At 44.7% G+C, this 24,855-nt stretch overlaps 2 protein-coding genes across 14 annotated transcripts in view; one reads left to right on the forward strand and one right to left on the reverse strand.

The window, feature by feature from the left end:
* Positions 1-24,855, reverse strand: part of HORMAD2 (HORMA domain containing 2) — a 48,491-nt gene that overhangs the window by 19,205 nt on the left and 4,431 nt on the right. The window contains exons 1-7 of one of the 13 annotated variants that reach the window (XM_081842054.1): positions 9,667-9,798; positions 5,752-5,839; positions 5,503-5,647; positions 4,755-4,818; positions 4,431-4,470; positions 2,517-2,537; positions 102-128 (exon numbers count right to left, since the gene is read on the reverse strand). In XM_081842054.1, coding sequence (XP_081698180.1) covers positions 102-128; positions 2,517-2,537; positions 4,431-4,470; positions 4,755-4,818; positions 5,503-5,647; positions 5,752-5,802 — 348 coding nt within the window. In that variant the 5' untranslated portion in view covers positions 5,803-5,839; positions 9,667-9,798. Of the gene's footprint in view, positions 1-101; positions 129-2,516; positions 2,538-4,430; positions 4,471-4,754; positions 4,819-5,502; positions 5,648-5,751; positions 5,840-8,261; positions 8,371-9,158; positions 9,271-9,359; positions 9,397-9,423; positions 9,447-9,508; positions 9,615-9,666; positions 9,799-24,855 lie in introns of those variants that run through there. The other 12 variants (XM_081842060.1, XM_081842049.1, XM_081842059.1 and 9 more) reach the window with 12 other exon arrangements.
* LOC309330335 (acyl-CoA dehydrogenase family member 11-like) lies at positions 9,755-24,068 on the forward strand (the record flags this gene model as incomplete). The annotated part of the gene is made up of 14 exons (XM_081841837.1): positions 9,755-10,300; positions 11,434-11,666; positions 12,188-12,287; positions 13,345-13,462; positions 14,340-14,482; positions 15,087-15,236; positions 16,234-16,328; positions 16,845-16,944; positions 17,378-17,518; positions 18,033-18,125; positions 19,784-19,891; positions 21,507-21,678; positions 23,082-23,148; positions 23,884-24,068. The coding sequence occupies 14 exons, from the start codon at positions 9,755-9,757 to the stop codon at positions 24,008-24,010; spliced, it is 2,193 nt and encodes a 730-aa protein (XP_081697963.1). The 3' UTR covers positions 24,011-24,068.

Consider the following 24,855-nt stretch of genomic DNA (forward strand, 5'->3'; position numbering starts at 1 on the left):
TATGTTCCAAGCATGCATGTGTTGGTGGTGGAAGCTGAGATTCTGGCTAACTTGAACATAAAGCATAATTTCTGCCTACTTGATTTTTGACTTTCTCTTACCTCAGGTTCTTTAGGGTTGGTATAGATCTGTTTTAAGAAAACATTGAATTTTCATAGTAAAAATGAAGCAAGTACAATTCTGTTTGATCACAGGTGGACTATAAATCTCACTGCAGGAATTTTTTTTACTCATCCTTCCTGGATCTGTAACTAGTCATACAAACTGTGAAACTGTGAGATGTGTATATAAATATCTGTCTTGCAAAACTTTCCATAACCCCAGCTCTCATTCAGGTAACTAATAAAGCAGCAGCACCCACATAGATACCTATAGTCAGTTCACCAAACCACCCAATATTCAGGACTTCTAATTTTAATAGATTTTAATAAAGCCAACAGATTTTAATACACATTTCCCTGCGGAAATGTCAATCATAATATCTCAGTGTAGCAACTACAGAAACATGCGACCTCTCCTGACATTATTTTTAGTGCACATTGTTCTCTTGATGCTATTGGGGCAGTCACACATGATCCCACTTTCAATACTGTTTGTGCCTGCAAAATTTTTGGGGCTGACACACTGCTTTACTTCCAGTCAGTGCAAAATCCCATAACTTGCTATATTTTTTATACGTACAAATGTTCTGGTTTATTTTTGTTCTGCCTTTTGTTGCACTGTCCCTCCGGACAGAAATAATATGGTAGCATTGGGGAAGTATCTCAGAATAAACTAAAGCAGAATAAATCCACCACTAATGCACTATTATTGTGTTAAGAACATGATGCAGAATGCACCTGCCATAAAACACTTGTCTGAAGAGGTCCATTAGGGCAATGAGACTGGTTTTACTTTGAGTGTAACAGCCACAATAGTCTACCATGCAAAGTGAAAAACTGCCCTCTCCTGGCCACTACTTAACGGGGACAGTCAAAACTAAATGAACAACAGACTGCAAGAAGAATAAGCTTTTATAACCAATCATTCCAGCTATTTGCAAAGTGTGGTGTGTGGAGCTTGCTGTTCAGGGGGTGGGGGACTGTGAGCCCCCTAGACCTTTCTATCCAGCCCACAAGCAATCTCCAGGCCACACTCCTCTCTGCATCTTCTTGGAGTGTTTCTGCATGGCTGGAATGTGTCTTTGAACTCTGATAATGCTCCCTGCTTGTCTGGATGGAGAGATGTGTGGTGTGTGTGTATAAAGCTGACTTGTGCGTGACCAGAATGTAACCTACAGTACAAAAGTAAGAGTCCTATTAATTTCTCTGCCCACATTGCCACTGATCCCCACCCACCACTGCTGTGCAGCCCCCAGGAGATTGTCCATGAAGGAATGTGGCCCTTAGGTTGATAAGGGCTTCTTATTCTTTGCAACATGGGGGAGAGTAGAATAAAAACAAGGGTGGTGAAAAAGACCCTCTTCATCCCTCCAAACTCCAACAGCAAATCTATTATGTTTATTTGTTTGTTTGTTTGTTTGTTTGTTTGGTTGTTGTTAGCAACAAAATCTACAATAAACTCAGTATCTGTGATTAAACATTAGTCTGCTTTTGTTTACTGTGTCAATAGAAAATAAAGAAATCCTACATTTAACAAACTTATTGTCTGTGATTTATCAGCTGTACCAGGGCTGCTGCCCCTCCTGCATGAGGCAAGGTGAGGTGACTGCCTCAGGTGGCAGGATCCACAGGAGCAGCAGATCCAGCCTCCATGGAACACATCACCTGCTGCTGCGTTTGGAGGTCAGCTCATCTGCTTCCCCAGTGCTGCCTCTGTAGAGGTTGTAGAGCAGGCATAGGCAAACTCGACCCGCCAGATGTTTTGGGACTACAACTCCCATCATCCCTGACCACTGGTCCTGTGAGCTAGGGATGATGGGAGTTGTAGTCCCAAAACTTCTGGTGTCCCAAAACTTCTGGAGGGCCGAGTTTGCCTATGCCTGCTATAGAGGCTTTTGACCCATAGGAGGCCCTCCTGATCTTCTGCCACCTTTGTTCCCAGTGTAGATCTTCACTCAACCCTTCTTCCCTGACTAAGGGTGGGGGACATGCTATTTTGTGGTTCGCCTCAGGTGCCAAAATGTATTGGGCTGGCCCAGAGCTGTACAGTGAACTGGAGTTTAATGAAATAACTTAAAACTTCTAATAAAGAATTTTCAGCACTTTCACCAAACTACAATACCCAGAGGCTTGGGGTGGGTGGAGACTGGTGCAAACTGAACTGGTATAAAACCATAAAAAAAGATGGAGGTGTGTAAAGATGGCACTTGCAAATATATTCAAACAAGTTAGAGATTGCGGAGTGTACATCACAGTGGGAAGTAAAACTTGAGCAAAGTGTTCAGATAGTGAGGTAAAATATATTGCTGAAATATCTTAATCTTTGCCCAAGGCAGGTGAGGCCAAGTTAGTATTTGTTCTTTCCAAACAGAGGAAGAGGAAATCCTCTGTGAATTGATTTCATGTACTACTTACTGTTAAGACAGCCATATGTAGCTGGAAAACAAAACAAAAACAAAAACAAATGAAGGATCAAAAATCAGCATTTCATTTTAAAATGTCCCCATCGTTTCTTCCCTTCAACTGCTACTATTTCCAATAGCTCAGGGCTGAGGGGGCGGGGGAACCAGCTTTTTTTTACTTGGATGTGTTGCGGTATCTTGGCAACTGAACAATGCAACTTTTCAAGTCTAAATTGTTTACTCAAAGAAATATCTCAGATGCCATTTTACATGTGATTTAACATTGCAAAAAATATCTTTACTGTAAATAGCAGATGCTGGGAAGGACTTATCAGAAATGAGACTACAGCATATGGGGTGTGTGTGTTAAACTTTCCCTCCTGAGCTGTGGTCCTGATGTAAATCTCAATCCCAAAGGATGGGAGAGAGAGACCCCTCACTGGTGCCAATATAGTCTTTTTCCCACTTAGAGTGGTAGATGGAACTGCAAGAAACATCACTGACATCTTGTGGCCAATTGGATTAATTACACATAAAAGGGTAGCTTTAGGTTTACCGGTATACAGTATTTCTTTTCTTAGTTGCATCCACCTGTATAAATCTTATAAAATCAGTTTCTGTACCACATGCAACTTAAAAAGGCAGTCTTAACCCAGTGTTTGGTATATCTCAACTACTTTCATATGGCCAAATTAGATCTGCTGACTTCTTTTTACCTTTGAAGTGGTTGTGGGAGATTTTAGTTTTTATGAATGCAGGTGCAGGGTAATGTCCTAAATCACACACACTTCTTTTCGGTGCCCAGAGGAAGAGGGAAATGGGTACTTGTATTCTTGTATTGTGCCTGATCCCCAACCCCTACACACACACACACACACACACACACAGAGAGAGAGAGAGAGAGAGAGAGAGAGAGCGCGCGCGCGCAGCTTCAGGGGCCGCATGGTGGGAAAGGACTAAAAATGTGCTGCCTCTGTATGTACACCAAATAAGGAGGCAAATGAGGGTGAGTCAGGTCATGATTTCACATTCTCAACAGAATTTCATCTACTTATGTGAAAAGGAAAATGTGTTGTAGTTATTTTTAGATTCTCTATTATAGTCAACAGGGATGAAACAGATTTTCAGATTTAACATCAGACCTGGACCTGAATAATAAATCAAAACAGAATGACACAGAACAGATCCAAAAGAGACTGGGTTGCTTCTAAATGCTACAAATAGAAATACAAATAGAACCTTGTAATTGCTGTGCACCCCTCTTAAATATTTTCCCCGCACCTCTGCTCTGATCAAAACCAGAACTTATTGTGAATGCTTTAAGCTTAAAAAAAATGTCAGGAGATCCTGCGGAGTGTTTGGCCTGGCCATCGATATATAGCAAAAGAACTAGCATGATAACTTAAAAAAATAAGCATCCAAAGTAACAAGCACTAAGCAAAGAAAAGTACCTAGGACAGGTATCTTTTTCTTTAAATGATGCTTTGACAACTGTTTTTGCAAATGTGATTTTCCAGTCAGTGAATCTCCATCTTTAGAGAAAAACTTCATCTGTTCAATATCTGCATATCAAGCAGCACTTTTGGACTGGGATATGGTCATCTAATTTTTTTTATTTTCATAATATATATATTACAAGTCTGGTTCAAACTTACTTATTGAATTACTATCAGGCACAACATGCAGCAGAATAGTCTGCAAATTGATTTGATTCATGGACATCTCCACATTTACTCCAGTTGCAGACATGGCATAGGCAAACCTTACGTCTCTAGAGGAAAAGTTTTCTTTGGTCAAGACAATTCATTCAAGGCAAGAGGTGAAGAGCAGACAATTTTGCAGTGAGGTTCCCCTGCCTTCTGTAACCTTGTGGTGAAATCTCATGATACTTAAAACACGGTTTAATATAAATGAAATCAAAACTTACATAGTTCTTTTCCAGCGCATCAAAGCACCCTTGAATCCTGCTGGAGCAGATATATTAATGAATGAACATTCATCCAAATATATATAGTGATAACATTCTTAGTTGCCAAATGGGGTTTAGAGCTCATAGCAAACAAAATGAAGGAATGCTCTGGAATGTAAAACCTGTGCCCAGTTAATCAATAGTAACGATTATATAAATCTCTGGTTTTTGTACCATCCTTGGTTGGAGATGTTTGTAGAGAGTTTGTGCAGAGCCAGGCATCTGCTACAATCAATATCCACTATGGTATCTTCTTGATCATTTGGGATTTCTGTTTCTTACCACTTGACTATCTGGAGTGAACCCTGGCAGCTTTTATCTTCTCGAAGAATTTTTAGGCACATGTCTGGAGGAAGAAAAACAATGCAGTTAACTGGTGTTTGCCAAGTTGATTTCCAGCTACCAAATATTGGCTGCTTCCAGACAAGTGGCTTCAAGTTCAACCTAACTGCTCTTCCGTTGGAAATCAGAAGTATTGTGCTTTTTCTATGTGTACATCTCACTATATTTGCAAACAGAGAGACAGAGACAAAGACAGAGAGAGCAGCTTCAAATCCACATTAAGCTTCAATGTAAGGTAAAGGTAAAGGACCCCTGGACGGTTAAGTCCAGTCGAAGGCAACTATGGGGTTGTGGAGCTTATCTCACTTTCAGGCCAAGGGAGCCGGCGTTTGTCCACAGACAGCTTTCCAGGTCATGTGGCCAGCATGACTAAACTGCTTCTGGCACAACGGGAGACCATGATGGAAACCAGAGCACACGGAAACACCGTTTACCTTCCCACCACAGGGGTACCTATTTATCTACTTGCACCGGTGTGCTTTCAAACTGCTAGGTTGGCAGGAACTGGGACAGAGCAACAGGAGCTCACCCCATCATGCAGATTCCAACTGCCCACCTTCTGATCAGCAAGCCCAAGAGGCTCAGTGGTTTAGACCACCAGCATCCCTAAACTTCAATGTGGATAAGCCTGACATGTAATAACTGAAGAGCTCAATGAAACAGAAAAGGCAAAGGCAGCAAAAGTTACCATCTAAATAGCAGGTTCCATAAGAGCTTTCTGGGAAGAGCCCTCGGAGGTAAGTTATGCAGGAGACTGAAACTGCTAGCAGCCTTTTCACCAAAACCATAGACTGCTGCTCAGTGGCAACTCTGTTTGGAAACAGAGACGTTTCCTAAAAATGATGAAAACATATTTCCTATTTGCTTTAGAAAACAAATAAATAAATTGGAGGTCTACATTTTCTTCTTAAAATAATACTACAGGTTTGCTTTGTACCTTCAAAGTTTTGGGCTTCTGCCCAATATGCAAGAGTTGAGCAGTAGCCATATTCGTTCAGTTAACTGTTTTCCAAGGAGTATTGGACCTACAGGAAGACAGATATGCCTGTGATAAGAAAGAGTTACTTCTAGGCAACCAGGGATTTCAGCTGCTCCCTGGCTGCCCCAGTTTTAGACTCCAAATGATTACCATAAATATGGCAGGCTAGCAAAAGTTTTTGAAGACCATTAAGCTTTGGAGGCTGATTTTCAAGACTGACCTACGCCAAGGGTCAGCAAAGTTTTTCAACAGGGGGCCACAGTCCCTCAGACCTTGTGGGGTGGGCGGACTATATTTTTTGGGGGAAAGAAAAGAACAAATTCCTATGCCCCACAAATAACCCAGAGATGCATTTTAAATAAAAGCACACATTCTGCTCATGTAGAAACACGCTGATTCCAGTACTCGTCCATGGGCCAGATTTATAAGGCAATTGGGCCGGATCCGGCCCCCGGGCCTTAGTTTGCCTACTTATGCACTATTCAACAGCTATGGCTTACCTGAGTGTGTGTAATAGTTTTAGCTGCCTTTTATTCACATGCTACTGATTAGAATAATTGTATTTTAATTTGTTGACAGCAGTCACAAAATTAAAAGACGCCTGCTCCTTGGGAGAAAGGCGATGGCAAACCTAGACAGCATCTTAAAAAGCAGAGATATCACCTTGCCAACAAAGGTCCGTATAGATAAAGCTATGGTTTTCCCAGTAGTGATGTATGGAAGTGACAGAAGAATTGATGCTTTTGAATTATGGTGCTGGATGAAACTCTTGAGAGTCCCATGGAATGCAAGAAGATCAAACTGATCCATTCTTAAGGAAATCAGCCCTGAGTGCTCACTGGAAGGACAGATCCTGAAGCTGAGGCTCCAATACTTTGGCCACCTCATGAGAAGAGAAGACTCCCTGGAAAAGACCCTGATGTTGGGAAAGATGGAGGACACAAGGAGAAGGGGATGACAGAGGACGAGATAGTTGGACAGTGTTCTCGAAGCTACAAACATGAGTCTGACCAAACTGCGGGAGGCAGTGGAAGACAGAAGTGCCTGGCATGCTCTGGTCCACGGGGTCACGAAGAGTCGGACATGACTAAACGGCTAAACAACAACATTTATAATTTAGTCGGCACCTTTCATCCATGTTACTCAAGGCAATGAACTATATTATTTCCCTCTTCTCCTACCTCATTCCCAGTTACAAACATACTTGAAATAAAAAGTACTCAGATGGCAGGCTAGAAAAAAGCCTTTGCCTTAAACTAGGACAGAGGAAGGGAGACTAATGGTCTATGTGACTCAGTATATGTACTGTACAAAGTTAATGAGTGTGACACGCAGGGATAAAGCATAAAGCTTCACTTCTTACTGAGAATCACATTTTCTGAGTATTAGAAATTGGTTCAGTTACTGCTTTGAAACATAATAATATTTATAAAGAATTGTATAGTCTTCCAGGTTTGAGCCCCAGGTTGAGCAAAAAGATTCCTGCATTGCAGGGGGTTGGACTAGATTACCATTGGGATCCCTTCCAACTCTACAGTTCTACAACTCTATGATTGGGGGACCATACAGCCGCTGGCACCCAGATCATTCAGTTCCTGACAAAAGTTAAATGAATGCTGTTCTTGAAAGATATTACACAAGCAATTTTTTTATGTTCACAGCTAGAACCTATGGCCACTCGTGATAAAGCACTCAGCCATGTCAGAAGTTCAGGTCTCATATTTTTTGCCACAACTCAAAACCTTAGGTACAAATGTGGGTGAGGAGCAAGCTTTTGTTAAGGGATGCAAACTTTTGTTAGTGGGGGATAGAACCTCATTTTTGTATTGATTTGTACTGATTTTTTTGAGGGGGCGACAGCTCCCCCCCCCCCCGGTTATGCCCATGATGCCCTCCCTAGTGAGGTGTGTCTGTCTGCAACCTTTAGGAGTAATTCAAAACTTTCCTGTCTGCAACCTTTAGGAGTAATTCAAAACTTTCCCGTTTATCCAGTGCATGGGTAGGCAAACTAAGGCTCAGGAGCCGGAGCTGGCCCAATTGCCTTCTAAATCCGGCTCGCGGATGGTCCGGGAAACAGCGTGCTTTTACATGAATAGAATGTGTGCTTTTATTTAAAATGCATCTCTGGGTTATTTGTGGGGCATAGGAATTCGTTCATTTCCCCCCCAAAATATAGTCCGGCCCACCACAAGGCCTGAGAGACAGTGGACTGGCCCCGACGAAAAAGTTTGCTGACCCCTGATCCGGTGCATTTGAAGGCTGACAGATACTGTCCGTGGCAATTCTGGGTTGCACCAATGCTAGTCCTACTCGGAGCAGACCCACAGAGGGTTATTTATTTTTAATAAATGTGTATATACTCATAACAATATCCAAGTGGTTTCCAACAAATATACATACACTGTATGTACCTTACAATAAATTAGTGGGTGTGACTCATTTAAATCAATAAAATCCCACGGGTTTACCCTGAGCAGGACTTAAGTTGGACACAATCCGTGAAATGTTTAGCTGTGAGAGCAGGTGAATTTCTCCCCAGAGGTTTTTTAACTGCTTTTGGAAGTTCTTTTTTTGTTTGTTTGTTTAGTCGTAAATTGTATTGTTTTATTACAGAAGTATTTGCCTCCCTGGGCTCATTTGCAATGAAGGGCGGGATTATAAATTTAAGAAATGAATACTAAGCGACCCCTGGAACGCGTGAAGGGCAGCTGAAGTGTCCCTGAGCAAGTGCAGAGCGCGTTTCCCTTGAGGATCAGATCAGAGGGCTATTTTCAAACTGAGAAGAAACTGAGCCTCTCCAGACCTTAGTAGGCTGTAGGCTATCTCGAAGTTGGGGCAAGCACTGGGGACATTTGTTTCCTTCTTTCCCTATATATCTGGGGGAGTTTTGCGACGGCGGGAGGGAAAGCCGCAATTTCCCTGAGACGGAAATTCCCTGAGACGGAGCTTCCCTTCAGGGCGAATAGAATCCTGCCCGCTTCCCGCCTAAATTCAACGGTCGACTCTGACGCTCCCAGGCGGGCGCTTAATTTAGGCGGGAAGCGTGCAGGATTCTATTTCACCTGAGGGGTGGGGGGGGGGAAACCTCCGTCTGAGGGAAAACCTCGGGCCGTTTAGTTTCATATTAAGCATTAATCCGGGTTCAGTGCCTCAAAACATCCATCTCCAAAGGCTGGGCTGGGAGAGACTCGCTGCCTGAAAACCTGGAGAGCGATTGCTGCCAGGGTTTGTCGACAATACTGAGCTCGATGGACCAAGGGGCAGCTTCCTATTTTCCTGCAAATAAAGTTGGCTCGGGTCGAGGGAGGGAATGTGCTTCGCCAGTTCCGCTGCTTCCTCCTCCTCCTCCAATCTTTCCCCGAAACCTTCAATAGGTGCCAGCCCTTTCCAAGGTCCCATTCAGGCTCGTCCTGCCGGCTACTTGCGCAAAGGAAAGGGGTCCTTTGTTTTGTTACAAGCCCCAGTTCCCGCCTCCAGCCATGCCTCTGCTTCTAAACTGGTTTATGCAGGAGGCGTCGTAGTCCCTGTTTCGTATTCCGCCTTTCCTGGAACCTCCTTTCCTGAACCTCTTTAGTCATGTTATTAGTTTCATATTGAAGCATGAATCCGGGTTCAGTGGCTAAAAAGCACCTCTCTCCAGGCAAGGGCGAGGAGAGACTCCCTGCCTGAAAATCCGGAGAGCGATATCTGCCAGGGCTTGTTGACAATACAGTACCAATGGGCTGACTTAGTTGTAGAAGGCAGATTCCTTTTTTCGTGCAAATGAAGGTGAATCGGATGGAGAGAGGGAGTCTGCTCCGCCAGCTCCGCTGTTTCCTTTTCCTCCTTTTGCCGGTTGGGGAAACCTTCAGATCGGTGCTTTGCAAGGTGTACCTATGAAGTCTCCTTTCGGCGTTGCTCGCCGGCCTCATCCTGCCGGCTGCTAGCGCATGGGAAAGATCCATTTTTCTTTTCTTTTTTTATGCAAACCCCAGCCATGCCTCTGGGGCGATTGGCCTCCTGGCCTGCAGAGGAGCTGTCTCTTTCTAAACTTGTTTATGCACGCAGGATCGCCCCTGTTTTGGCTTCCGCCTTTACTGAACTTTTTAATCATGTTGTTGGAAGGGGGAGGTGGCTCAAGGTGAAACAAACGCGCCCGCTAGGTTCTTTCTTCGGCCGCTTTTGGTTTGCTTTTTGGCTTTTGGCTTGTTTGTTTATTTATTTTGGCAAGTTGGCCATGTGGACGCATTGCAAGCCGAAGATGTCAAACTGCGAAGTTTGGTTGCAAAGCTTAGGGCAAGCAGGGAATCAAAAGTGCAAAGCTTGGGGCAAGAGGCGAATCGCGTTTTCCAAAGGCTGGAATCAGCAAGTGGAGCCCATGGATCAAAAATGCTCCTCACAACACCCAAGGGAGCTTTTTGCCAGGAAAGAAATTGGGGTCTTTTGTCAAGAGCAGCCTAGGATTGGAAATCCATACCTGGAAGATGCTTTTCTTCAGGATTACTTGAAATCACAGCTACCAACTGAGGTCTGTATTTTATATATCATCATATATACATAGACACACAGATATATATTTAATGCACACACACACACACACACACACACACACACACACACACACAATGTTCTGTGACATCTAAAGACTCCTAGAATTGTAGAATTAGAAGGGACTCCAAGGGTAATCTCATCCAACCCCCTACAATGCAAGAATCTCAGCTCGTTTGCACAGACAATTTACATGGATTTGACTACTTCCTCTGATTTTTAAAAAAGCAAGACTGAGACTCTTAGGGCAGCACCCCATGCATCCAAATGTAGCAGCCTACACTGAATTCCAAAGCTGTCCTTGAATACCCTCCAATATTTCACAAATGGAAATAGAGACAGGTTAATAGAATTCCTATTCCTATACCAAGGACCACTGCAGAAGCCACCACTATCTTTTGCACATTGCTAAAGGTTCTGTTCTCTCAGCTGTGTTAATTGGCCTTACATAGGAAGGTACCTTCCACTGAATCAAACCAATTGGCCTATCTAGCTCAGTATTATCTATATTTGACTGGCAACAGCTCTCCAGGGGTTTGGACAGGGAACCTTTCCCAGCCCTACCTGGAGCCACCACTGGGGATTGAACTAGGGACCTTTTGTCTGCAAAGCAGATGCTCTTCCCCTGAGTTACAGCAAAGTATTTTGCCCTCCACTGATTTAAAAGTCAGATGGGTGTTTGCTCTTTACTTAAAAGTTATGCAAGAAGCCAGCAGTTTGCCCTGATCCCAAGCTGCTGTCCACAGTTAAAAACAAACCTTGCTAGTTGAAGCAGGTGAAAAGTGAACTATGTATGGGTCATTATGTATGTGCAGTTATTAAGTAGTAATTTTTTTAAGTGCAAGACAGTCTCCCAAGCCATGTTTTGTAGGAAAGTCCAAAAGTTCAGGCAGCGGGGTTGATTCTTTATAACATAAGCACATTTCAAATAACAGCAATACTCAGTTTAAAAGGATCAGTATAAGAGACAGGTGAGGTAAAACAGGGAGCCCAATACTTTGTTTTATGTTCTGCTTGCTGTGATGTTTTTATTTTATTTTATTTATTTTATTATTTATTTATTTATTTATACATAAATACTTGTCCATCTGCCTACATTCTTTTACTTTGCAGGTGTTTGCTGACATACGTTTGGACCTTGAACAGTTTGGGGCTCGAGTGAAGGATGAAATTGATCTCCTGGGACACAAGTGTGAGATAAACCCTCCACAACTTAAGCAGTTCGATGCCTGGGGGCGGCGTGTAGATGAAATTATCACCTGCCCAGCCTGGAAGAGGATGAAGGAGATCTCGGCTGAGGAGGGGCTGATTGCTGAGGCTTATGAGAGGAGATACTCTAACTGGAGGTACAAATTTAGTTGACACCTTCAGACTCAGTTGGCCACACTTCAGGGCGGCGAACATGTCCATATACCTCCAGTACCATTCAAAATGAAATGTCCCTACAGTGGGGATAGTGCCACTTTTCTAGATGAAAGCACTCCCACAGTAGAACTCCCACAGCATGTAATGATTGGCCACCGATTTGGATGGCTTTAAAAGTCAGCAAGGCAAATTCAAGTAAGGCTACTATCAATGGCTAGTAGCTATGATGGCTATGTTCTGTCTCCGCTGTTGAAGGCAGTAAGCCTCTGAACCCCATTTGCTGGGAATTGGAAGTGGGAAGACTGCTGTTGTACTCATGTCCTGCTTGTGAGCTTCTCATTGAGGCATCTGGTTGGCCACTGTGAGAACAGAGTGCTGAACCTGATAGGCCTTTAGCCAAGCTCTTCTTGTGTAGCTATAATCCAGCTGAGATCTCTCTATAGCAAATATATTTTCCCCTTGGCATTTCTAAATTCAGCAAGGCTTTGTTTCTCCTTCACAGCCGCGTTCATCAGATTGCCAAACTGTACATTTTCGCACCTTCTTCTGGTCTTTTTTCATGTCCTCTGGCCATGACTGATGGAGCAGCAAAAGTAATAGAGGTGAGATCACAAGTCAGTGCTCAGCAGGTAGATCACTATATTGCATTGCTCTGAATTAGACTAAGTTGGAGGTTCATTTCTGGAATGCTGCTACCAAAGTAAAACGCCCTACCCATAAGTTCCCCTTACCAAAAAACAAAACCCCTATCCACAACACTATTATTTAGAAACTTTGGAGAGCTGCTAGACTAATACTGAGGTAGGCTAATGGTCTGACTCTATATAAGACATATTCCTCAGTTCCCCAAGGCCTTCCCTAATAAGGCCAGATTGGGAGTTAGCAAAACTGGTGCATACGTGGCATCCTGGCTCTGCTTAGATCCAAAGTGATGCATATCAGCCAGCTCTGCTGAAAAACCTTTTGGCCATTAGCTCAGAGGCAGATCTTTGGCAACACAACTGGTTCCACCACACTGGGCTCTGAGCCTACAGGGCACCATAGTGAACAGAGCAGAATGGAAGGCAAAGGCCGGGGGTGGGGCTCCAAATTTTGGCCTTGCACAGGGCGCCACTGAAATTTAAAAGATCAAAGTCTAACCCTAACTATCTGGAGTTGTTGTGTAAGAGCTCTGTGGGAAAGGTCCCTTGCCTGACTTTGCAGCCCACCCAGCCCTAGCCAGACTGTCATGGACTGGTTGGATGCAGAGGAGTGGTGGGAGGCACCAGCAAGGGAACCACCAGGCAGAGAAGGCTCAGAGCCAGGGCATTTGTGGTAGGACAATGATGCGGGGTCAGAGGAAAGTGTTGAAAGCTGAATAAGCAACAGGGTTTAGTGAGCAGGAAGAGGCTGTGGCGGAGGGCAGCCGAGCCTCAGAGGTGTCAGAGGAATGGGGCCAGGAGACAGAAATGAGGGAGGCTGCTGAAGAATTCAGGGAGTCTCCCCCTCCTGCTGAAACCAGCTCTCCTCCTACCTGGTCTCCCAAAGCATGCAGAGGAATAAAGAGGGAGGAGCAACAAATGACAGGACAAAGGAGCTTTGGGCTGCTGTGGAAGGAACCAGGAGAGGAAATCCTGTTTGTTGTTCTTTCTCCCGTCTGTTTCCTGCAACTCCCAACAGTCCTTGGGTATCCCCAAACCCCTCAAAGAAGTTTTTATCCACTTGACATCTCGTGACCCTGCCAAATTCTGGACTTCTGGCCAGTGGATGACTGAACGCAGAGGGGGCTCTGATGTTGGTAAGTGTACCCCAAAGTGGGAAGTCTGACACAGAGTGCAGTACAAAATGCCTTAAGAAATGAGTAGTGGTGCAGCTAGATAATGTTATATACCATCAGCCTAGTGGTCTGTTGAGGCAAGAAGAGAGGTTATTTAGATGGCCCTGTGTATAACGCCTGTTGAGAAATGCACAAATAACATTTCTCCCAACACCTCTTCCATTCCATGCTTTTAACTGCTTCCACATTTCTAATTGAAAAGAAAATTGAACAAATGAAAAACAGTTTACCAACCTGGTAATAAGAAATATAATACTCTTAAGCATGTGCAGTCTCACAGTTTAAAAATTCAATTAACTCACAGCACCACCATGACTATATGAATAAAATTTGATAGTTTCTAATGCTTTCTCACGTGATTCTGTTAAACTTGAACTTAGATCTATCCGCAGGCTTCTGGGGAAACACAGCCAAATGGGCAGGGTATAAATAATAAATTATTATTATTATGTCACATAGGCCAGGCCCACAGTAATCACCATGGCAACATTGCTGGTGGGAAGGTAATATATAACCAGTCCGATGGATTGCAAACATTGTAGCTGCTTAAGTTTTCCTATTGCTCATGTTTCACCTTAGGAACATAGGAAGCTGCCTTATACAGACAGGGTTTGGGGCAAGGGCCTTTGCCAGCCCTACCTAGAAATGCTGGGGTTTGATCCTGGGAACTTCTGCATATGAAGCAGGTGCCATGACCTTTTCCCAAAGTTACTGAGGTGCCAACTTCTTTTTTCGCTACACTGCTGAATGATAAAGTTGCTTTTTCTTCTGCTTGAAGCCAGTGCTGGTTACTTATGAAGATCAGCAGCAGCTAAGACTGGGTGTTCTTTTCTTGCAGCTAGTGGCACAGAGACAGTAGCCCTGGAACTCCCTGATGGCAGCTACAGTCTCCATGGCTTGAAATGGTTTACTTCGGCCACCGATTCAGATATAACTTTGACACTGGCAAGGAGCATGACTGCTGATGGACAAATACAGCAGGTCAGATTCCTAACTGGGGAACCTGAAGGACCAGCTCACAAGCAGTAATCAGTAATGTGGAAGTGGGGTGAGAAACAGGGTCCTTCACTGGCCATTTTGACAGGCGTTGGGGCCACTTACCTGCTACTCACCTGCCATCACATGATCCATTGGGCTTTGCTGTGTTAATCAGCTGATCAGCGCTTATAGCTTATACCCACTTTGGGCAGGAATCAGCTGCACTAACAAGCTCTGAGAACTCTGTAGCACAGCCAATCCCTGCAGGGCTTGTATCATCACCGAACAGCTGATCAGCACTGACAGCAAACCTTGTTTGCTAAGAAACTAGCCAGCATAGTACACTTTAAGGATCCTGATTGTTCCCTTACAGCCATGTCTTTACCTGCCACATCCTCATTTCACATACGATGTCAGGTGAGGATCAGGTGGGCTTGGTTTGCAGAAAACAGCTTCACAGGCCAAAGAGAACCCTTGCCTGGCCTAATTTGGTTCACAGACTGGAGGTTTCCCATTGCTGCACTAATGTATTGCACAATGTATTCATTCTAGCTCCGTTCTCCTTGTTACCAGTCAGTGTTTCTCACCTTTGCATTCTCTGCTGCAGGGCTCCCAAGGTCTGTCTCTGTTCTACCTGAAGATGCGCAATGAGGAAGGGAAGCTGAATGGGATTGAGATACAACGGCTGAAAGACAAGCTGGGCACAAGGCAACTGCCAACCGCAGAACTCCTCCTAAATGGAGCCAAGTCACTCAAGGTGAGCAAAAAGAAAAAGGTGTGGAGGAAAACTTCCTCCAAAGCTCAGTTTCTACTTCCCTGGTATAAGACAAATGAAAGCAAGGTGCTCTGGAGCAGGGCAGCTCTCTGTGGATTTTGCCCATGCATGGAGCTGCCTTGCAAGTGCAGAAGCAGACATCTAACAGCCAAAGCAGCATGGATGAGAATTTCCGCCTCCTTAGGAAGACCAAGTTACTAGCAAGAAAGAAACAGCATCAAACTGTTGAACAGTGCCTTCTGGAGTACTGTGGTACTCAGAGGAAGACTAAGAGCAGGCCAATGCACTCTGTGGCCTCTACCTTACAATCTCCTCACAGATGGGGAACCTCAGACCTGGAGGCCAAATGCGGTGCTCCAGGTCTCTGTATCTGGGCCTTAAAACTCCTCAGGCCACACACCCTACTGGCCCTACTTTATACCCCAAGGGCTTTTTTTTCTGGGCGGGGTGGAATGTGTCCTTGAACTCCAATAATGGCCTTTGTCTGGATGGAGAATAAAGAAGTGTGTGTGTTGAAAGTAGATTATTGTCCATAATCACTTTTGCCTTTGGTCCCATCCACCACTGGCATCCTTGAAAATTTGTTCCTTGGCCTTCATGCCCTTTCTGCTTCTGTTATGCAGATCCTTACCAAAGAATTGCATCAATCGTTTGTTAGCATGTTTCAGGTTTGTTTTGCTTACTGAGCTGCCCCCTCACCCCATTCCTGTTGTTTTTACCCTATGAGCTGCTCTTCCCTTCCTAATGGCTAGATATGTATCTATGCAACTGTGCTGTGTGTACGTATTTCTTGACTGAAGAATTTGTGCAGAGTTCCCACTGCTCTGCTTAGGAGTTACGGGCAGGCGGAAAGGGTATTATAGGCTTTTATGCCCCAGGGAGAACATGAGAGAAAGCAAATGGATTCCCTTTTTACTAAATTGCAATCCAGACCATGCTAATTAACCTTATTCTGGCTTTTTCTGCTTCATGCTTCCAGATCTCTGCAGAGGGCCGGGGTGTGGCTTCCATTGTAAACATGCTAACCATCACTAGGATCCACAATGTCATTTATGCAGTTGCGTGCATGAGAAGGTAATTCATGTTCTCTTCCCTAAGACCTACTGGGTCCTTGGGATTATTTATGGCTCTTTGAATCATGCTGCTGTCTGAATAAGCATTAAAGTAAGATGAGGTTGGCTGTGAAAATGCTGTTAAGAAACTCCTGGTTTCCAAATTGTGGTAGTAAACTACAGTTCCCAGGATTCCTTGGGAGAAACTTGTACTTGCAGTGTATGGTGCAGATGGTAACTTACTATCTCTCAAATAAAAGCACTGCTTGTGAGCTACAATTAGCTACCTCAGTCAGAAATCTACACAGAGGAAGAATGAGGAACCTGAGACACTCCAGATGTTGTTAGACTACAGCTCCCATCATTTCTGACCATTGGCCATGCTGGCTGGGGCTGGTGCAAGTTGTAGTCCAGCAACATCTGGAAGGCCACAGGTTAGTCACTCCTCTCAACAGCTGTGGCCTTTGCGACCTTGGGGCATATCTTCTCACATGTGACCTTTGCATTTAATTAGCTAAAAATTGCCTTCCATCTCCAGAGTGATCACCCTGGCAAGGGATTATGCCACCAAGAGGAAAGCCTTTGGGAAACCCCTGAAGGCTCACCCTTTGCACATGCAGACTTTGGCTCGAATGGAGGTGAGCATTCGGAGGTGCTGGTTTTGTTTGACCTTGACCCTTGAGGTCTTCCCCTGCCACCTATGAAGCACATGAGACTCCCCTCCACATTCACGTTCCTCTTGGTCGTGAGGTGAAGGTAAGCTAAAATCCTTAAGACATAGGAAGCTGCCTTAAACTGAGTAAGACATCGTTTTCCATCTAGTTCATTACTGTCTACATTATCTGGCACTGGCTTTCCAGTGTTTCAGGCAGGGAACACTTCCAGCCCTACCTGGATATTCCAGGGATTGATCCTGGGACTTTCTGTATGCCAAGCAGGTGTTCTGCCACTCAGCTACCACCCTTGCACATTATGAAATCCTTTTTTCTGCAGCCAAGTGATACTTGTTGTAAGAACATTGTGTGCTCCTCCACCCTGCCCTAATGATCCCACGCTGTCTTGCTCCTGCAGGTTCAAGCTCGAGGAGCATTCCTGCTGATGATGGAGATAGGGAAATTGCTTGGACTGGAAGAAACCAAGAAGGACACTGAGCAAGACCAGCATATGCTTAGGCTGCTGACGCCTGTTGCCAAACTTTACACTGGGAAACAAGTACTGTTTCAAGGCCTAGAATTTGGTTTCATGGTTTAGTTACATATTGGGCTCTGAAGCAAAAAGGGAGGATTCACAGAGGAGCCAGATGCTAATTGTGGGGGAGAAGAGGAAAGAAAAGGAAAGAACAAAACTTGGTAATTGTTTAATGGCCAAGTGGTTGTGAAATAGTAACACCCTGCCAGGGTAAGCATATTCAAGAAATTAAACTATTATAAACATATTGGAATTATAGCTACTCCGATGTTTTCCTGGATGGGCTTCTGCCCTAGGGTGGTCCCTTAGCCTTGATCCTCTTTTTCAACAAGCCTTTCCCATCCCCAGATTCTAGACAGTGCAAAGTGGGATAGTGCAAATGTGCCGCATTTCATCTCCCCACACCCCAGTCTGCTGACAGGTCTGTAATGCGCTTTAGGTGTATATGAAGTGGTCAGAGATGGGCGGAGACCAGGGGCAGATCTCTGGGTGTTCAAGGTTAATGGGAATGTGCACATACCACATGTCTTTGTTGCAGGCTGTTGCGGTTACCTCAGAAGGGCTGGAGTGTTTTGGAGGGCAGGGCTACATGGAAGATACAGGCCTGGCAGGAATTTTACGGGATGCCCAGGTATTAAGCCACACACCCACACCCTGCAAAAAAGGCATTTTTCTTAGCTTCTCCTTCTTTCAGCAGCCTATATCCTATAGCAATGCTGTTGAGGTAGAGCAGGGGACAAAAACTGGCTTCAGAATCTTGGTGGTGGCTCCATTATTTGGAGTCTCCAGGGGCTTAGACATTGCTTATCACAGTGGTCTAAGCTCACAATAGAATTAGTTCTTTTCACTCTTCTTTCAGGTATATGTTCTGAGGTTGAAAAATGTACTCTCTGCATCTGTTTCTCCAGGATTAAGAATGCACCAGCTGTTGATACAGAATATCTTAGAAAGAGCAGCTTCAAACTGTGTCCCTACAGCTTGTAACTGGATTTACTTGCCAAATACCAGGGACTTCAATTTAACGGCAGGTGTTAATCATGAGTTAGATACAATCCCTTAGTGCCAATGTTATTTCTTCAAAGATGAATATTTATAGTAAGCCGATATACGTCTCCTGAGATGCCCCAACCCTCCGTCTGCTGTAACAAATGAACACAGCTGGCAGATTGTGAAAGATGGACCAGTTCTCAGCACTATCAAGGAATAGTTATGCAAACATAAACAGGCTATATTTGGGAGGGGCATTCAAAAATTTTAGTTGGAGGACAATCCCTTCTCTATTGCAAAGCACATCCGGGAGACTGCGTTTCATCAGAGAAGGGCTGGGGGCACGTGTCACCATTCCATTCTCACTTGTTTACAGCGGTCTTCTGTTCTTTTTTGGTGGCCAGGGGCGAGTGTGCACTAGGAGGGGGCCGGACATGCAGGGCCCAGAGAACCCACCATGCCAGGTTTCCCTCACCGCCAACACTGCTAAGTGTTGGTACATGGGGCATGGAGGGTTCACGGAGTCTGCGTGCTAGTTCATCCCTGGCCACCAGAATCAAGCGGGGCTACGCCCCTGCCCACCCATGCAGGGAGAAGCCTGGCTGACCGACATGGCCCTTGGCTGGCAAATCCCCATCCCACCCTGACGCTGGCCAGGCAGACATTCAGCAAGGGGGCTGGGGACACAGCTGCCAGGCCAGGCCAGGCTCCAGGGCTGAGAGACCCCCAGCAGCAGGCAGGTGGGGCAGGAATCCCTGTGTGGCTCACACCCCCTAAAAATCATGCGCCTGCTGCTCTCCCCCCTGCCCCATGCTATTCCCCTACTTGTTAATATAGTCTGGATGGGAAAATTACAGATCATAGAAAGCAGCTGTCGGGAAAGAGCTCAGCATCCTCTGCTACCCATTTTCCAACTCAAAACCGTGCTGACCAGTGTATTTTGTGACCAGAAAGGGCAATTTGTTTTTCAGCTTTCTACATTTATTTTCTTCAATCTTTGCCAGCTTGGTGCCCTCCAATTGTTTTAGACTACAATTCTTAGCAGTCCCAGCCAGCACAGCCATAGAATGCTAGAGCTGGTGGGAGTTATAGTCCAAAACATCTGGAGGGTGACAGATTGGCAGAGATTGATATATTGCAGAGATTTCAGGAGCGATATTTCATCTGGAGTGACATGCAGTTGTTCTTACTCTTCTATCCATTACTAGTCTAACATCTCAACTTTCCCTCAACGTCTTATATTTTGGCTTCCTTCCCTTGTCATTTTGTTTGCTGTCCCACTTTTCTCTGACTCCCTGACAGGTGCTAACTATCTGGGAAGGAACAACCAATATCCTCTCTCTGGATGTTCTGCGCTCCCTAGTCAAGAGCCAAGGAAAAGTGCTGGATGCATTTTTCTCTACTGCCCAGGTGAGCATTCCTCAACAAGGACACATTACTGTTAATGCCACTGCTACAAATGTAATCCTAAACTATACCTACCTTCCAACCTGGTGCCTTCCTAATGGTTTTGACTGCAATTCCCAACAGCCATGGCCAACAGAGTTGCGCTGGCAGGGGCTGATGGTATGTGTGTGTTGTGTGGTTTTCTTAAACTTATATTCTATCCTTCCACCCAAAGGAGCCCAGTAAGCAAGCAAGCAGGCAATAAAACAATCAAACATCTTAAAAACCATTCCAGTACAGATGCAGACTGGGAAATATAGCCACTTAAAAGGCTTATTGAAAGAGGAAGGTCTTCAGCAGGTACCAAAAAGGCAACAGAATTGGCACATAATGTTCAAAGGCAGCAGATTCCAAAGGGCAGGTGCCAGAACCCTAAAGACCTGATTCTTACAATGTGTGGAATGAACCTCCTGCTAAGATGGCATCTGCAGAAGGCCCTCACCTCCAGAGCATAATCATTGACTGGGTATATAGGGGGTGAGATGAACGTTCAGGTACCGTGGTCCCAAGGTCTATAGGGTTTTACACACCAAAGCCAACACATTGAACATAGCCTAGTTTGTGGCTGAATCCCTCTGGAGGGCACCATGCTGGGGAAGGCTGCATTAAGCTACTGTTAAGATTGCAGAAGGTGGAAAGGAGTGCATGAGCCACATCCATTCCTGTGCCCTCAGCTGTGATGAAGAGATTGCAGCAGTTTGTCTGTGCTAGAGTGGTTTTCAAAGAGACAAAGCTCAAATATCATGAATATAAAGACGAATGGTTGTTTCCTAGAGTTTGTGAATAGACATGTGTGTAATAGGGGCCAAAGTATTTAAGAAATCACTGTACTTTTTAACCATCATGTTGGCTGGGGCTAACAGGAGTTATAGTCCGAAAGGCAGAGGGCAACAGGTTGAGGAGCAGGCCACTATTAAGAGGTGACGAAAACATCTAGCATAGATGGCTTGATTCTTAGCCATGCTGTCAAATGGAAGGTTAGACCAGCTGCACTTATACACTGCAGCCGACACACTAAAATGTCATGAAACACAGTTTGGAAAGCTCTGACTCAAGGTTTAACGTATTTGATCCCGGCTGAATTTTTGTATTTCATTCCATCTAACATCATGTGTGTTTATTCTATGACAAGGGAGGGGGACATGACCCTCCAGATGTGATTGGGAAGCTGCAACATGGGATTTGGAGTCTCCATCAGCTAGCTGGCATGGGCACTATTCAGGAATGATAGGTATAGTCTAAAAATAGCTGGAGGTCTACAGACTCCCCCCCCCCTCCCCATTGCACTATGTGATAACGCTTATGCATGTGATAAAGTGGACTCAAGTTCTTAACAGTTTATGTCTGTTTGTGCATGGTGCCCTCCAGATGGATTCAGCCACAAACAGTTTATATACTGACAACTGTAAATCCTTTAAGGTACCCCAAGCCTCTTTCTTGTTCAGATCAACATAGTTGTCCAGAAAAAAATGTAAACTTTGGTTCAGATTTACTAACAGCTGAAAAGATGGTTTAGATTGGACAACAGTACTGGCTGTTTCGAGAAACACTGATTACCATATGATTGATTTCCTTGCAGGCCAGGTTGAAGGTGGCGCTTAGCGTCTCTGAACTGGAACTTTCTGTGCAAATAGTTCAAAATGCTCTCCACAAACTCAGACAGTTCACTCAGAAAATAAGCTTAAAGGGGGAAGCCGCGATGCAGCTGTCTGCAAGAGACTTTGCCTATACTCTGGCACGGATCTATGGAGGTAATGAAAAATGCTGTTAAATAATCACTTTGCCAGCTTACTACAGAATGATGTAGAATTCAGTGCAGTAGGCTGAAGCTTATTATCACCAGGCATTTCTGGGTGATCTTCCAACCCAACTCTGAACTGCGAGTCGCTGACCAATAATTAAAAAGTGGCATTTTTTTTGACTGGATGCACAGCCACGTAGCAAGTGACTCATCTCAGGCAGGAGTAAAATGTCTTAATGTAAAAGATGCAATAAATTTGGGATAGGGAGAAGAAATCTATAATTGAAAAACAACTGTTTCCAATACCTTGACAATCAAAAGAGGATTTTTGACAGGCACAAAATGTGTTCTGGTTCCCGATACAAAGGAGAGTCTGGCTCCCTCAGTACAACTAACATCATATGGCACATAGCAGTACACAAGAGGGCAACACCAAATCAGTGGACATCAAAAAGATTTAAGTTATCAGCACAGAACTGAATTTATTGGAAAGCCAGCACATCAAGCTGGAATAGTTTATTTTCATTGAGGCACTTGTTCCTAAGAACATGTCTCGGAATTCTTCAGAAGATGATGGATACACAATCTCCTGTCTGTGTGAACTGCTGTAGTTTTAAGCAAGCAGGCTGCCAGGGATCAGTGTAATTTCAGAGAAGCCAATGGCCAGGTCACCTTTCCTTGTTGCTCCCAATCACTGCCATTTTCTGTTCCACCACCTGTGACTACCTGATCTATTGACTACTTCTTCAGGCATACACCCATCTGGAAACGTTATCTTCATTACCTTCTAGTTTAAATCCCATTTTTCAGCTTTTGCTTCTGGAATTAAGTTTGGCAAAGACAAAACACCCGGCAGGGGTGGGAAAGAGATGGCACTAGATCTTTGGACTGCTGTTACTTTAGTGGCATTAGGTGTGTACAGGAGTGGGGGGATATTCAGACTAGTCTATATGCCACAAAGGCCCACCATGGGCCAGAATGACTCACGTATGACTGGCAGATCTCTGGCACAGGCACAGGGAACTTTTTTCAGTTAGAGGGTTGCATACCATTCAGGGAAACCTTTCAGGGACCACAGACTTGTGATGAGTAAGGCCAAAACCCAAAGTGGTGGAGAAATAAATGTAAATTTTACCTTTTACAATAGAGTAGCTTCTATGCACCCCTGTCCTCCAGCAAGCAGCATTATTAGAGCTCAAGGGAATACTCCAGCCAGCCTGAACATGCAAATAGGATATGACAGAAGGGTGGTGAGGGGTGGGTCTAGGGATAGTCTTAGGGGCCAGGTTAAGTGGTGCTTGAGGGCCATATTTGACCCCTGAACCTGAGGTTTCCCCTCCCTGCTGTAGCAGAATAATGTTACTTGGACGATAACTCAGTAATATTAACCACCTATATATTTGCTTTACATAGGAGTTCTCCTGCTGGAATATGCTGCCAGGCCGAATGCATCAGCCACAGACATCTATACTGCTCAGAGGTATTAAATAAGCTTAGTCCATCCTCCAAAACAATTTCTAAGATGGCACAGACATATTCATATTTTTAACTGCTTAAGTAAGGGGGGCAGTCCTGGAATGCTGAAAGTCAGTGCAGCTGTCAAGGCTGAAGAGAAGCAGTTTAGATCGGACAACCTCTCATACGGCTCTGGAGAGCCAGGCTGTATGCATGTAGGGAAGCGAGAGAGGGACATAATGAGAGGACAGAGCTGTGTGATATTGGTGGGAGGCGGTCAACTCTCACATAAGCATTTCAGAGTGGTCAGTCAAATCTATCCAGTAGGCTGCCCTGTACTATTTGGTTTTCTGAAGGGACCACACATGCCTTGTGATCATTAGGCTTCAGAACATAGGTGGCAGAGCAGATGGTCTCAAATCTCTTCACTAAATATAAATACAGTATTAAATGTTGATGCTTATGGCGAAGAGATGGTATATAGTTTCCAACATACATCAGGGCAGTTTCTTGCAAACCTTTAGCCAGGCGGGAAACCTATGGCCCACCATAAGTTGTTGAACTAGAACTCCCATCAGCCTTGATGATTGGCCACGCTGACTGAGACCGATGGGAGATGTAGCTCAGCAACACCTGGAGGGCCATGGGTTCAGCACCTCTGCTTTATGCAGTTGGAGAATCATTGATGGGTTTAAAGTTGAAAACCAGATTTCCAGTTTAAATCAGTTGTACACAAAGGGCTTTGCTGCAACTCTTACAGATGGTGTCACCAAGACATGTGCCCTGTGGACAGTGAAGACAAAGCTGGGTCTTATAGCACTGGAGCAGCTTCTCTGGATACTTCCTTGGTTTATGACAAACACCCAGTTCTGAAAGGAAGACTGTAAGAAGGAAGGCAGAAGAGATGCCATGCGCTATCCTGGAATAAAGAAGTTAGTGGGGAGAGAAACAGTTCTGATACAATAAAAATGGTATTGCTTACCCTGAAGTAAGCTGGCAGAGACTGAGTAAATAAAAGTAGAAATTTGAAAAACAAACAGCCTTTGTCACAAAACACTGCATTCAAGTGTGTGCATCCAACTCTTTTAATAATAATAATAATAATAATAATAATAATAATTTATTATTTGTACCCCGCCCATCTGGCTGGGTTTCCCCAGCCACTCTGGGCGGCTTCCAACAGAGATAAAAAATACACTAAAATGTCACATATTAAAAACTTCCCTGAACAGGGCTGCCTTCAGATGTCTTCTGAATGTCAGGTAGTTGTCCATCGCCTTGACATCCGATGGGAGGGCATTCCACAGGGCGGGCGCCACCACCGAGAAGGCCCTCTGCCTGGTTCCCTGCAACTTGGCCTCTCGCAGTGAGGGAACCGCCAGAAGGCCCTCGGAGCTGGACCTCAGTGTCCGGGCAGAACGATGGGGGAGGAGACGCTCCTTCAGATATACTGGACCGAGGCCATTTAGGGCTTTAAAGGTCAGCACCAACACTTTGAATTGTGCTCGGAAACGTACTGGGAGCCAATGTAGGTCTTTCAAGACCGGTGTTATATGGTCTCGGCGGCCGCTCCCAGTCACCAGTCTAGCTGCCGCATTCTGTATTAGTTGTAGTTTCCGGGTCACCTTCAAAGGTAGCCCCACGTAGAGCGCATTGCAGTAGTCCAAGCGGGAGATAACCAGAGCATGTACCACTCTGGCGAGACAGTCCGCAGGCAGATAGGGTCTCAGCC

The sequence above is a fragment of the Podarcis erhardii genome, assembly GCF_964252035.2.
Source record: "Podarcis erhardii genome assembly, chromosome: 15".
In the NCBI taxonomy this organism is placed as follows: Eukaryota; Metazoa; Chordata; class Lepidosauria; order Squamata; family Lacertidae; genus Podarcis; species Podarcis erhardii.